Source organism: Falco biarmicus, chromosome 6 (assembly GCF_023638135.1).
Source record: "Falco biarmicus isolate bFalBia1 chromosome 6, bFalBia1.pri, whole genome shotgun sequence".
Classification (NCBI taxonomy): Eukaryota; Metazoa; Chordata; class Aves; order Falconiformes; family Falconidae; genus Falco; species Falco biarmicus.
Genome location: NC_079293.1, coordinates 45845636 through 45860077, shown reverse-complemented (window position 1 = coordinate 45860077; position 14442 = coordinate 45845636). Strand labels below are relative to the sequence as shown.

The window sequence follows — 14442 nt, the reverse complement described above, 5'->3', positions numbered from 1 at the left end:
GCAGGGGGGGAGCCTAGAAGATACCAGTTATGGGCCTAAGGTCCTTAATCTGCTACCAAAATCTATGCCAAACTTTTGGTGGATGTTGCATATTGTTGCTTTGTTGGGTTTTTTTAATACTTCAGTTACACTGGCAAGGCATACGATTTACTAATTTTTCATTCTGGCTCACTGAATACTGTTACCTATCTTGAATTTAATTGAGGTTGGTTTTTTTCTTCACAGTCTTCTGAAGTACCTTATTCTTATTACTTTTAAAGGATGCATATTTTATAGAAACTTAACAAGCAAATCACAGTTTAATTCTGCAACTAGTTCCTTCAATTCTCCTCAAAAGCTGAACGTCAGTCAAAACAAATTAATTGTCAGGAGCAAATCTAACTCTGAAGATGAAGCAAGCATCAGAAAGCAATTTACGCTAAGCAAGCTGAAAAAAACCACGACATACACACAGTAGAACAAATTTGCAGTTGTATTTTATTTAATCAATGAAAATCTACCTTAAAAACACAAAATCAAATTTGGTAACCCAGTACATTGGATTAGAGAAAGCTTCAAGCTTTTAAGCATAAGCCAGAAGTCACAGTCTCAAATGAGAGTTTCAAAGGCCAAAGCAATATGCTGGAACAAAGTAGTATCTCTACGATGGAGGCATGCTCCTTGCACCATTAGCGTGGCTTCAGGTGCAGTATTTATTTAGCTGTCAGTTATAAGAAGCTTTTGTATTGTATAGTTGTTTTGTTGCATTGCTTACCTAGGCCCTGGATTAATGGAGAAAACAGGCAAGTTAAAGCACTCGCCTGTCCAATTACTACCAACAGACAATTTACATTGTGGTAAAGCTAGCTTTATTTAAATGAGGTTCAGACAAGAATTAACTTTACATATTATTAACAGCTTTGGAGCTACAAACATAAGAATCAGGATTACACAGGTCATGCTATTGTTGATTTTGTTTTACCTGCTGCAGTTATTGCAATATGGCTTAACGTACATAGGTATATAATTTGTACAAATTCAGCCAAGTTTGCACTTGTGAGGTGTTACTAAGAGCATGATTAACTTGCAAGCCAACTTAAACCTGTGGAAACCGACCAAGGTTGTTGGAATTGCCCAAAGCTAAGGGGGAAAGTTACCACTAACAATGGACAGAGATAGACTGGATTGTTTAAAACCACATTGTTCAGCTTTAAATATTTATATAATTTTGCTCTGAGGTAAGGAAATCTTTTGATGCTTCCACGCAGGGCAGCACCAGATGGTGCAATCACACCAGTGCAATCAGTCACATTGCTTGCTGTATGTGCAGCCTTGAAGAGAGGCAAGCACCTGCCATAACAAGAGCATTTGTACACTAAAGGTTGATTTTAAAATAAATTACTATACAGGTAGGATAGTGAGCTATTGTTCAACTTGATGGGCATCAGTTTCACAAAGTGCGATCTGTAACCTTCACTTTAGAAATCAGAGCTGAAAGTACTGACTTGTACCCCGTGTTTGATTTTAATGTAAACAACAAAAGAGAGAACCAACTCCTGTTGGGGACATAGATCCCAGGACTCTGAGTCTGGGGGCTTCTTTCCATCTTTAAATCACCCTGCTCATTCTAGTCTACAGCTGTTGTCAGTCCCACCCACCTCACATGAAGGTTTTTAAGATCTCAGCATCCCAAAGGTCTCATCAGCTTTTTGCAACTCAAGGCAGAATTCATCACCAAGCCCCTACCCTCCTTCCTACTCCCCGCTCAGCCAAGACGAGGAATTGATAGCAGGGAAGATTTCAGAAAATGCTGTGTTGGGAAAGAGATTCAGGCAGGGGTTGGGAAAGGAATGCTTGTATGCAGGAAGAACGTTAGATGTTATAGGTGTGGGGAAAGGCTTGGTGTTGGACGGGACCGTGACAAGAAATGAGCAGACCCTGGAATGAGAGGGATGTGATATGAGGGTTGTGGTACATAAGCAAGATGACAGGGAAATGGTAACTCTGGAGGGTTCTTAGAAACTAGGGAGGACTGCCAGTAGAAGCGACTGGTGGATCTGACAGGTCAGGGTTCTCCTTTTGTCTTTAGAAATACCATAGTTCTACATTAAAATCAGAACCGGGTTTAGGATATACATATAAATATTCAAAGCAAGACAGCCAAGTTTTTGAGAGATTTTACAAGGGAAAAAACCTGGAACAATAAATAGGAAACTACATGTTATCAATTTCCGCTCCAATGGTATCAATTTCCTCTCCAGGCTACTCTACAAAATTCATTTAAGGGTATGCCTAAATAGTACAGAAGTATCATAGCTCTACGTTAAAATCAGAACTGGGTTTAAGACATACATATAAATATTCAACACATTACAGTCCAGTCCTGAGACCTGAAGTCTGGAACAACAGAAGGGTATTTTCAATCTCCTTTCAAGATACACGGTAGAAGTAATTTCTCACTAAATCAGGCCTGCACAAATATAACCGAAGGATGGATAGAGATACCTGAATAAACTGAAAGGCAGCAATCTCAAGCATCTTGCTCAAGAATTTGTGCATGATCCAGTTCCTGCTGTTTGATAAAGACACATCTGCTACTCAGCCAGAAGTCTCATGTGTTCTCATCAGTCAGCCCTCCTCTTCCCCCTCACACACAAGTCGAGCAGCATCTATGGCCACTCGTAGGTCAAATCAAGGCAGCTACGGAAGATGTAGGGGGTAAGGGAGACTGCAGAAAGAAGGGAGGGGGATTCAGGGATAAGTGAAGGAATTGAAGAAGATGGGACAGACAGAACATGTGTTAAGTGAGGGGACAGTAATAACTGTGGCACAAAGTTTAGTGATCTCAGTTGTGCATCTCCAATCTAAATGGTACGTTTCTGACAGAGACAAATGACCTTTGAATGGAACACAAGTGTGGCTACAGTCAACATTAAAGGCATTGCTTTTTTAATAGAAATGACGACGAAGGTGAGGTCTTCAAAGGAGCAGACGTTAACATCCGAGAATAAAGGGTAGTGAATAAAGCTCCTGGTTCTGTTGCAGGATTGTCAGTTGTTCTCTAGGACTGGCATCTCTCCAAATGCCACATGGATGCTTAGCACATCTGAAAGAAAGACAACAGTAAAAAAGCCTTCTTAATGACAACTTAATCTCCCAAGAATATCTCATTTTCCTAAGCAGTTCTCAGAGGTCTCATGACTTAGTGAAGCAAGTGCAGTAAATATCCTAGGGAAAGACTGTACCTATCATTACTGATTCAGATTTCACTGAAGTGCAAAGAGCTTCAGCACATGAGGCACTCCAGGTTTACCATGGAAGGCACACTCACATCCCCTAGGCTTTGTTAAAGAGGAAGCATGTTTGTGGATTAAATCCCATACATTAAATGTGCCACATGAGTGTGTATCTAGGAAAACTGGAAACCACATTTTCTACCTTACAGAAATATCACCCTAAACTACAGGCCAAGCCAAAGGCCATTAAAGTGAGGGCAGCTATACAGAAAAGAAACAAGGTGTTGAGTAGCCAAACAGAGGCAGTAGAATGAGATGGGGAGGTGGTAGAATCTGTGGCCTGGTAGTTAAACTGGGGAGCAGTTGCCTTTCACCCGGATTTAAAAAAAAACACCCAACATAAATAAGAGAGACAACCGTTTTAGAGACCCCCAACACTATTTTGGAAAAAGAAACTACTGGCTAAAAATGCTACTTACATTCAAAGTGTCAGTAGCCACTGAGTTTTGACTTTGTGGACTATCACAAGGTGTTCCTTCTTGGCAACTATCACCCTCCCATGTCTGTGGTTTCCCATCTTCCACTGGTGAGCGATGCTGTTCTTCCTCACTTTCTCTGCATGTTTTCTGACCTGTATGTTGGTCTGGGACTTCCATAATCTGCCCAACCTCTTTTTCCCTTAATTTTGGTGGGTGTATATCTAGTGGGTCTTTGGCGGAATCTTCTGAAGTACTTAGTTCTAGTGCTGATTTCTGAAGCGTCACACTTTCCCTTGAAACATCTTCAGGGCTAGTTTCAATTGTTAAAGAATTCTGAGTTTGTCCACCTTTCAGCATCTCTGAAGTTAACAACATGTCTTTTGTTTTTCCTACAGTTGCATGAATTTCTGCAGATTCTGTTAAGGTAGCGGTTTTCACTACTCCTGATTGCTGGAGCTCTTTTTCTTTACTCCTTATCTCTTCCTCTTTTACTGGAAGTTGATCCACCTGCACATGTTCCAGAAGTTCAGGCATATTTGTATCTGATGGGCTTTTCCCTATGGACTTAATGCACTGCTCTGACTCAAAGGCAGCTGACTCTTCCGTTTCTGCAAGTTTGTGAACAGCTGTCTGGATGGCAGTCAATACAATCCTCGTACTCTGGGACTCTATACTCACAGACTGAACAACACCCTCAAATTCCGTGTGAGTGAGAGACAGGCCGTCACTTAGAGCAATACCATTTTGTTCAGGTTGCCCTGTACTCTGGGGCCCCTCTTGCTCCTCTGATATTCCATTCATGGAAGCAGGAGTTACCTGAGGCTCAGGTGCTTCTGCACTACCGAGCTCTGCAGTCCTGCAGCCTGAATAGTCAACAGTAGTAACTGGGACCCCTTCAGAAGCCATCTGCTCTGGTGTGGCTGCTGAGGGCTGTACAGTGTTGGCTGTTGTATCAGGCATTACAGTTTCTGCCATGACATGCTCTTCAACTGCTGCAGCTGCTACTGGCACAAACACTTTCAGAGCCTCCAACCTTTCAGCTTGTAGGAAGGCTGAGTCAGAGACTTTCTCTTGCATGCTCAAAACTTCTTGCTGGACAGCAGTTGAACATTCATCACCTCCCACAACTTCCCATTTTCCAGATTCAAATGCTTCTTTGGCTCTTTCCGTGGATTGCTCATTTTTGTTATCTTCTTTTTGAAAGTCTTGACAGTTTGAGGTTTCCACAAGTTCTTCTTTTTCCACAGTCTCTTCTTCAGCTAAGCTGCTTGGTATTTCACATTTCTTAGGACTCAGGTCAGTGAGGACAGTGCTTCCATTTTCAGTGATATCTGAGCATATTGATGCTAAATTAGATACACTGTCTGCTTCAATCTGCATGGGAGCCTCGGTGACAGTGGTATGGCTCTCTAAGTGTGTTTCAGTTTTGAGCATCGCATCTTCGATTTTGCCACCTCTGGTTTCATCACTCTGGGAGGGGGTTTCAGTTGTTCCTTCTCCATGTTGTGGCTCTAGGGTGGATGCAGAATCTTTTGCTGTAATGTGCCTGCCAGTCCCCTCCCGCACACTCTGCTCAGCATCTACAGCTGCTTCTGAGCCAATTGCTTCTGAAGGAAGGGCAGAGGTTTTTACCTCGTCCTGCAGTGGAACTTCAGTAACAGTGACTTCTGTGCTCTTCACTTCAAGGGGCACAGCATCACCGTCCTCTTCCTTTCTCTGGGCAGGTTCCCTGCAAGGAACTCCTTCAGTAGAAGCTTGCTTTTCTGAGTCCAAGTCAGGAATTTCATCTTGTCTTTCGGCTTTAAGAGGGACTGCAGTGACAACTGGTTCTGTGCACTCTGGTCCCACAGTGAGTGTTCTGCCCTCTCCTTCAAGCTGCACAGGCTTTTCAGCTGTAAGCTCCAACAAAGAGGTTTCATCCTCTGTCTTGTCTAGTACCTGCAGAGAATAGCAACAGACCTGTGAAAACGGGTACAAGCAAGGAGTGACCAGGAATGTTCTGGGTGAAAAAGCACCTGAAGAAATGACCACAAGGAGGAAGGCTATGGGAAGAGCATGAGGTGATGACACTGAGATTAGTGGGTGACCAAGACCCCAGGTGTGACCCAGGTGTGACCCAGGGTGACCAAGACCTTGTCTCAGGACACACAGCTCGTTAAACAAAGGGCAGCCTAAATCAAGGGACAGCCAACAACACTTGAAACAAAGACTAAGCCAGGAAGATGGTGGGGAGGTAGGGAAGAAGGCAGGAACACATTAGCCACAATAACTCCTGCACCTTTAAAGCTGGAGATCGTAGTGTCATTTCATTTCCTCACTTTGCAGAGGTACCTCAGCTAAAATCGTATCTCTGTCTATGAGTGAAGATACCATCCACTATGTATGGTACCATATGGATCACATATGTATCTCAGGTGTTCATTTAATATCTTCAGTCACATTGCGCTGTGCAGGAGCCCTAACAGCAGTTGTTTCAGCACCTTGGGATCCAGGCACATCATCTCCCACCCTGTTTCTGTAGGAATCACCTTCACCACACTCTGCACACAAACCTCTGTGGCTGCTGCTTCTGGACATCTGTGTGAGCGTATCTCATTGGAAATGAGCTTTGGTTGCCTCTAGCTGCACAAGGAAAGTCCTTGACAGTAATATTGCCACAACCTCGTTCTAAATTAGGTATAGTAACTGACACTTGCTGATTTTTTTCTTTGACAACTCAGTATTTGTGTTATATAAAATACTTACTGCAGTCTGTACTTCTGGAGTACATTCATCTCTTGTCTCCTCTACTGTCAACTCTGCTACAGGCAGTTTCTCTTCTTCTGAAGGCTCCTGCTTTGCAAACAGCTCTTCGTTGGGAGCAACCGCTTTGATGCTGTGAAACACTCCGTCATGTGATGAAGATTCCTCTGCTGTCCTCTGCCCTTCAGATATTTCTTCACGGTCTTCTACAACTGCTCCTTCACATGCCTGCTGCTGTTTTTCATCTCTCAATACATCTACATTTTCATATCCTTTGCCTTCTTTAATTGCAACAGATACTTCACTTCTCTCTGAACCTTCGTGTAGAATCAGCATTCTCTGAATGCTCTCTGCACTTCCCTGGGGCTGGAGGCCATCCTCCTTGTGTTCTCCTTTTTCCAAGGACTGTTCAAGCAAAACAGTTTCCTGGCCTACAATGTTGCCATCTGTAGCATCATCTTTCACTTCCGACTCAGTTCCTTGTACTGTTGTAGTTGTAGCTGCTGTCACGGTTCTTTCACTAACCAGCTGTGCTACATCTGCTGACTTTACTCTTTCAGCAACTTCATGAAGAACTTTTTGTGTCCGTTTGTCCAATTCTTTCAAATTTTGTTCGGTGGCCTCTACTTCTTGTACAGGTGTAACTTCCTCTGTAGTATCAGGGGTTTCTAACAACTGTGAAACAGCAGAAACCATCTCAGTGGTCTCCTCAGCAAGGGACACTTCCATTGTTTCTTCAGTGCAAGAAGCTTCTGCTGTCTCCAGAGCTGTCACTGCTTCTGAGGTTAGCTCTAGCTCACTTGCTGTGGTGTCATCACTTATACCCTTTCTTGTCTCTGGCACTGTCTTAGCAGCTACCTCTGCTTCTTCCACAATAACATCAGATTCAAATGTTTTCTCAGTTTCTTTCTCTTCCTCTTCTTTTGCCTGCTCAATGCACTCTGTCAGAGCAGCAGATATCCAAGACGGTGACCTTTCTTCAATACTGGTAACTGCCCTTTCCCCTTCCACAACGGTAACAGTAACTGCATGTACAAGCCCTTCATGTGCTTGCTCAGTTCTTAGGGTCTCCTCTAATTTTTCTGTTCCCTCTTTCTCTGAGATTTGTTCTTTCATTGCTTCAGCATCTTTCACTTGCTGGGCTTCAATTTTCTCCTGCTCTGCTGCTTCATATTCAGATAAAGGAACAACAGCTGGAATATCTGAATCTTCTTCTGTTGTTTCTGCCATGTCTTCTCTTGCTTGTCTAAGATGAGTTGGTTCTGGCTTTCCATCTGACTTTTTCTTCCTACGCCCAGGCATTAATTTTCTAAATGGAACCCATGATTCATCTTTTCCAGGCTCACCATCCGATGTTGAATGCTCCAGGCTAGATCCCACAACAGAGTCTTCAGTTCTCTCTTCCATTCTAGTTTTGGATCTCCTTCTTGGAGTGACTAGCCTTTTAAATGATTCCCATGTTGAAATACCTTCACCTTCAGATGGGCTTCCAGCCTGTTCTGGGGAAGAATTCCCTTGTCCTTGGTCGCTTTCCTGAGAGCTAGTAAGAATTGCATCTGTTGCTGTTTCTTTGCTCTGTCCAGACTCTTCTATTTTTTGGCTTTCTTGACCAAGCTTATGTTCAGTTTCTTCATCAGATGATGATGATTTCCTGGCTCTTTTCTTTGAAGAACCTACACATATAAAAGCTTCCCAGGACACAGAGGTGTCAACCTTCCTTTTGGGCTCTTCTGTGATTTTCTCTGGTTTCTGGTCCATGCCATTTTCTTTTAATTCTCCCTGATTTTCATCAACAATGTTTTCAGTTGCAGACACTGAAACACTCTTTGTCTTATCAATTTCTTCTTCTTTATCGCTTTCAGAAGGTCTTCTGACACGTTTTTTGGGAGTCACCATCTTTTTAAATGATGCCCAGGGTGTAACACTTTCTCTTTTCCGCTCCATATCTGAAATTGCAGCATCTTCATTTTCAGTGACCTGCATTCCATCTACAGATTTTTCCAAAGAAGGAATTTCATTCATCTCTTCAGGAGAAGAAGCAGAACTCTCCCCCTTCTGTTCCTCTGGGCTATCTGGGGAATCTGATAACTGCTGAATTGGTTCACCCTGTTCCCCTAACTTAGATTCTTCCCTTTTGCCTTTATGCTTCTTTCCAGACAGTTTTTTTAATCCGGTACCCGTGAAGAGTTTCTTTAAAGGGCTGCCTTGTAGTTTAGTTTTTTCCTGAGAAGAGAGCAGTTCAGCTTCATTTATGATAGCTTCCGGAGACCTCTTTCCAGCTGCCTCTTCAGGAGTTATTTCTGTGGTTATTTCATCTGGTTTGATAGTATCAGTTGTAACTATGCCAGTTTTTCCCTGTGGTCTTTCATCAGTGGGTCTGATGGACTGTTGATCATCCTCTGTGTCAACTGAATGTTCAGAGGTAGAAAAGGACTTCAACCCAGGAGCACTCAGAGTCAGTTTTGTCTCATCTGCTTTGCTTTCTTTCTTCTCTGTGGTTCTATCCAGAGCGTCTCCTTGTGTGATGTCTGCTGTGGGTGACATTTTCAATTCTGTTTCCTCTGTTTTTCCATCAAGTGATTCTTTCCCCAGTGGGGCAGGTTCCTTTCCTTCTCTTCCTTCAGACTTTTTAAGCTGTTCACTAGAAATTTCAACTGCCAAAGATCCTGCTTTGAGTTTCTCTTCAGAGGATATTTCAGCTCCGTCATCTATTTCACACTTTTCCATTGACTCCAGTTTTTCTTCCACAGGCAGGACTTCTGAGGATGTTTTCAGTTCTCCATTCACACTGTCAGTGACAACCGGTACCGCTGACCTTGGTTTTGGTGGTTTCTCTGTCACCTCACTTTCTTTCTCTCCTTCTTCAGCTTTTTCTTCCTTTTTACCAAGATCTTCTGGGATTTCCACAAGCTTCCTTTCTTGATCATCCTCTTCAGCTTTTTTCTCCTTAGCACCTTCTTTAACAACTGCTACTGCTACATCCTCTTTTTGTCCCTGCTCACCATGCCTGATTAGCCCTTCCTTCTCACTTGCTTCGACTCCTGTGGCTGCCACAGTCTTTTTTGACTCTTGCTCTTCTCCTTCAGCTTGCTCCTCATGCGCTTCAATAGTTACTGCTGTCACATTCCTCTCTTCACCGTGCTTCTCGAACTCAGGTTTCCCTTCCTTTTCACTGGTTTCAGTTGTTAATGTTGGTCCCTCTTTTTCTTGCTCCTCTTCTTTCGTAGGAGACTGTAGTTCATCTTCTTTAGGCTTCCTAAAACTCTTCTTTTTTCTAAATCCAGTCCATCCTTGAGTAAAAAATTTTCTTAATGGCGATGCAGTATCAGTGACTAAGGCAGCTGACTGAGAACAAACCTCATTCGCCTCTGGTGTTTTAGGAGATTCATCTTCTGGTTTTTCATTTTTCAGTGTGTCTTTGGTGTTGTCTTCTGCAGAGTGCGCATCCTCAGGCATCGCTGTTTCTTCTGAGCTGACTTCTTTTTGATCATCAGCTCCTTCAGGGACTTGTGTTTCCTTTTTTACAGTAAGCAGTTGAACTGGTTCTGATTTTCCTGTCTTTTCCTTCTTCACTGTAAATCTGAAACCAACAAATTTAAAAACCTTTTTAAAACCCAGATCATAAGACTGTGGCTCAGATGTGTGGTCTTCTGCATCTTCTTCCAAAGACGGCAACTGTTTAATTGTATGAGCATCCTCTTTCTCAGCGTCTACACCGTCCTTGGTGCTTGAGTCAGATGGACTTGTCTCCATAGTTTCAGTGTCTTCCTTCAAAGTTAAACTAGAATGTTCTGTTTGTCCAACTGTTTAAACAACAAAACCAAAAACTCAGTTAGTTTCCTTCTCAATTTAATGCTATATTATACCTTTCAATCTTTTTTCGTTTTTACCAAACTTCCCTAAATATACTTGTTCTATTATCTGTGTGCCTCTTCTATGTGCTATTAACTTTTTTAAGAACTAGTTTTTGTTCTAAGATTACTATAATTCCTTTCCTTCCTTGTATCATTGTATGAGTCTTTCCAAAGTTTATTTCCCGTCATTACTCAAAGAATATACAGTACAATATATGTAATTATTCCTGAAGCAAAGCTCAGTACCCCTTCCACACAGGGAGAGACCTCTGAGAGAAAAGGAAACAAACAATAAAAAATTGTGTTGACCTAAAATGATTACAAGAAAAGAAAAGCTCATTTTACAGCTTTGTCCCCCCAAAATACTAAGATTTGAAAATGCCCAAGGGAAATTTCCCAGTTTTCTGAAAATTTGTAACTCCCCACACAGTTACATTACAACATACTTGTTTTAAAGATCACGAATCTTGGAATTCTCTCATACATCACATCACTAATGCCACACAGAAAGCTCATCTACAGCAACTCCAGCTCGCTTAAAATGAATGAGGTTGTTACTACGCAAGCAGGTAAAATCATACCCTCCGCTGCTCACAAGTCTGTGTTTGCACTGTCTCTTGAGCACCATTTGAGCTTTTCCTCAGGACACTGGCAACCACCATCTCAGTCCTGGTGAGACAATTTAAGTATTATCACTCCCTCTGGCCATGAGCTGCCTAAGTTCACAGGCTGGCATTTAAATTAAACCCCCTGAAATGCAGCAGTTAAGAAGCCAGCACACATCCATCTTGGAGCACAAAATCACAAGCACCCTACGGCCCAAGTAAGTGGGCCGTAGCAACGAAAAGGTGGAAAGGAACAAGGATATCAAGCCTCTGAAGTTCTGCCATTCAAACACAAAAAACGAGCAGGTAAAACTGCTGTTGCCTATAAGGAGAATTTTAATAATAGTAGTAACTGTGTGATGAACAGCGCAACATGTGAAGATAAAATCTATAGCATCTTCACGATACCAAAAGATTCTTGGGCATTGATACTGCCAGGGTTTCCGTTTAACATTGTTCCTGAGCCTTGGTTTTGTGGAACAGGTGAAAGTGCGAGGCCATGAGGGAGCACACTCCTCTCTGACCAAATGTTAGAATGCTAAGATGACAAAATAAAAGAAAGAATAATTAATGTTAAACAGCAACATCCTGGGAGGAGGCATGGCCCCTTTCTTTTAAGTTGTACATATGTTACTTCAATGCCTAAAGGCATGCAGGAGGCAACTTTCAAAAGTACAAATGCATCACTGAATTCCCCAAAGTGATTTAGCTTTTATTTGTTCCATCTTTAAGTTGATCTAACTCTGCATTTGGCCTTGCTTTGTGCAGGGGCCGGACCACCTGCTCTCTAGAGGTCCCTCCCAGCCTAGATGCTTCCTCGATTCTGCTTGCCTACATCCCCTGCGAAAAGAACTGCATCTTCCTAAGCACATAGACAACGCGGTCTAGGTAAGACTAAAACAAAATTAAATCTACAAGTATTCTGGCTTCTAATAGCTATGTGGAGGGCAAATTACGTTTATATTCACTAGCAGCAGCCTAGTGGCTGTTGTTTCTCAGTTGACATTAGGAAAGCTTTTTGTTTTTCCTTTATCTAACAGTTTAAAATTATTTACTTCAGTTGGTACCTCCTAATTCACTTAAAAGTCTGACCTCTGGTAACATCCTAATTCCCTGAACACTTTAAAAACATTCAAACTGAGTAATTTGTGATGAAACAGGGTAAGAAGAAATGGACATTTTCCTGAAGAAGCCAGGATTATTATTCCATTGGTAATACACCTCTTGCAAACACCAGAACACTCCACAAGCAAAAATAACTCACTGCGAGGACACTTTGGACCGTGGCAAGGTAGGGAAAGGAACTGAGGATGTAAGCACAGCTAGAAGCAGCAATAACACATCTGAACTCACTTTTTATTTTAAGATGCTTACCAAAGAAAAACTGATGTGATTTATTTTACTAGTATTTTTGGACACTAATGAATCAAACATTATGTAGTTGTATGCTGAGACTATACAAGGATAAAGCCAAGGGACTGGTTTTGTATCTGTGTTAATTTATTCCCAGGTCCAGAAATAAATTCCTTGTCATTTCCATCAAAGTATGTAATTTAACAGAAAGGTTATCATGGCTTAATGGGAATTCACAAAGTTAGAGGCATTTCTTCAAATACTAAGGTACATATTTTATAGTTATTTAGTAACAAGTACTTTGATATATTCTTCAGTTTGTCTACACTAGAAGTAATTTTTCTGGCTGAACCAGGTATGAAATTAAACACTGATCATTTAATGTTAAATAAAAATTTGTTCATGAGCCAGGCCTCTTCACACTTCTGGTGGAAAGAGTCTATAGAGTCTCCCTTCTGTTCTCCCTCAGTCCTGCACTAATGCCAGTGTGCTTACCCTTAGACACATGGAAATCTCTATCTCCATCTGACATGGCTTAGATAAAGGTAGAACAAAAATCAGGGCTGAGTGCCAGTGGGGAATGCTGGGTCTAAGTGGGAAAGACCAGAAGCAGGAAGGCAGTAGGAGTGGAGGAGAAGTCAACAGACACTTGTGACTCTCACCAGGCAACTAGAGACACAGCTCTCCAAGGGTTCCTCGTTCCTCTTGCAAACGCTCCCCGGGAACGCATGCGTACCGTTTTGAAAATCTTGATCTTTTAAAAATATTAAGAGTTTATAGCTGCAGTTGAGGCTGCATTGCTTTTTTTTATTTATTCCTAGAATACAAACTTAGTGTTCAAGAGGAGTTTCAAGGTTTTACAGGTAAACAGGATTACTGAAAGAGGGGAATGATATAGAATGCGAGTGAATGAGGTATTCCATTTCCAAAGTGAGAGATAAGATACATGACTATAGCATGTAAAGGTATCTCTTCATATTCATGATCGGCAATCAAAGGATTTTTGCTTATTCCATTTATAAAATATGTTCATAACACCCTAACATAAAGACTATGTCTCTGTAAAATGCTTTGCAGGTGAAAAGAGCCAAATAACTATTACAAAATCTGGAGATACGGTGTATGTATTAAGATAGGAAATACAATCAAAAAAACAGAGAACACAGAGTTTAGAGACATAGTGATAAGCTTTCAAACCTGTCAAATCAGGCTGACAGTAATTAGGTCTTCCTAGTGAGTCCAGCAAACATGCTACCTTGCAATACTTCGCTGAATAAATTGCAAAAGGAAAAACTAACAGAAGTATCGCCTGACTGCAGATGTGCTTTTAATACCAGTCTGAAAAGCTGCAACTGTGCTACACACCTCACACTTCCATCGCTCCCTCATAGCACACAGTGGGTATATGCAGACTTAGTCTACGAACCCTTCAATTCCACAACAGAAATCATGTAACCATTACCTGCTAAGTGACCTGCTGCCATTGTCCCCAGTCTCTACTTTGTCTGCTTCCTTCACATTTAAACCCCTGAAGAGTCTTTTAAACAATTTCCAATGCACTTCCTCAGCACTCGAGGAGAGAGTTGCCATTCAGGAAATCTGCCTGCATGCTGCCAGGAGGCTGCCACTGTTGTGTGACAAGCCTGCAGTCAATATATACCCAAGTCATACTTTCACAAGATACACCCCAAAACGTGTTTTTGTATCCAGTGGGGCACTAGAGAAACAGAAGACTCAAGAAGTCAATTGTACATGCTGAACTTTAAATTTAGCAGTCAGATTCTTTAATGATGTTTTTATTAATTATATTCTTGGTGTCTAAACATTGTTAGTGCACTTCTCAATGCAAAGCAAACCATGAGTAACTCCACTTGGAAAGGTTTGGAAGTAATTTACACAATGTATTGTTGTTCAGAGTACTGTAACATGTCATTACCACAGGTATTTTGGCAAGACAACTAGCACTTTCTGAATGAATTCATTGAATTTGAAAGCATCTTTAAGAAACACAGGATATCTTCATCAAAATATCTACCAGGAAAAAAAAAATCTAGTAAAATATTATGAAGACAATTTCTTTCGGTATGTCTTGAGCAGGGCTGCACTTCACCAGCTACATGCTAGTCAACGAAAACAATACAATAGAAATATATCCAGAGGCAGCAATAAAAATCAAAGGTGATATCGTAAAACT

The 14442-nt window shown here is 41.6% G+C and overlaps 1 protein-coding gene across 4 annotated transcripts in view; it reads right to left on the bottom strand.

The window, feature by feature from the left end:
• Positions 1–457: 457 nt before the first annotated feature.
• AKAP12 (A-kinase anchoring protein 12) overlaps positions 458–14442 on the bottom strand; it is a 31266-nt gene continuing 17281 nt past the window's right edge. For 3 of the 4 annotated variants that reach the window (XM_056343327.1, XM_056343328.1, XM_056343329.1), the window contains 3 exons: positions 6440–10239; positions 3695–5632; positions 458–3085 (listed from right to left, as the gene is read on the bottom strand). In XM_056343327.1, coding sequence (XP_056199302.1) covers positions 3077–3085; positions 3695–5632; positions 6440–10239 — 5747 coding nt within the window. In that variant the 3' untranslated portion in view covers positions 458–3076. Of the gene's footprint in view, positions 3086–3694; positions 5633–6439; positions 10240–10871; positions 11517–14442 lie in introns of those variants that run through there. The other variant, XM_056343330.1, reaches the window with a different exon arrangement.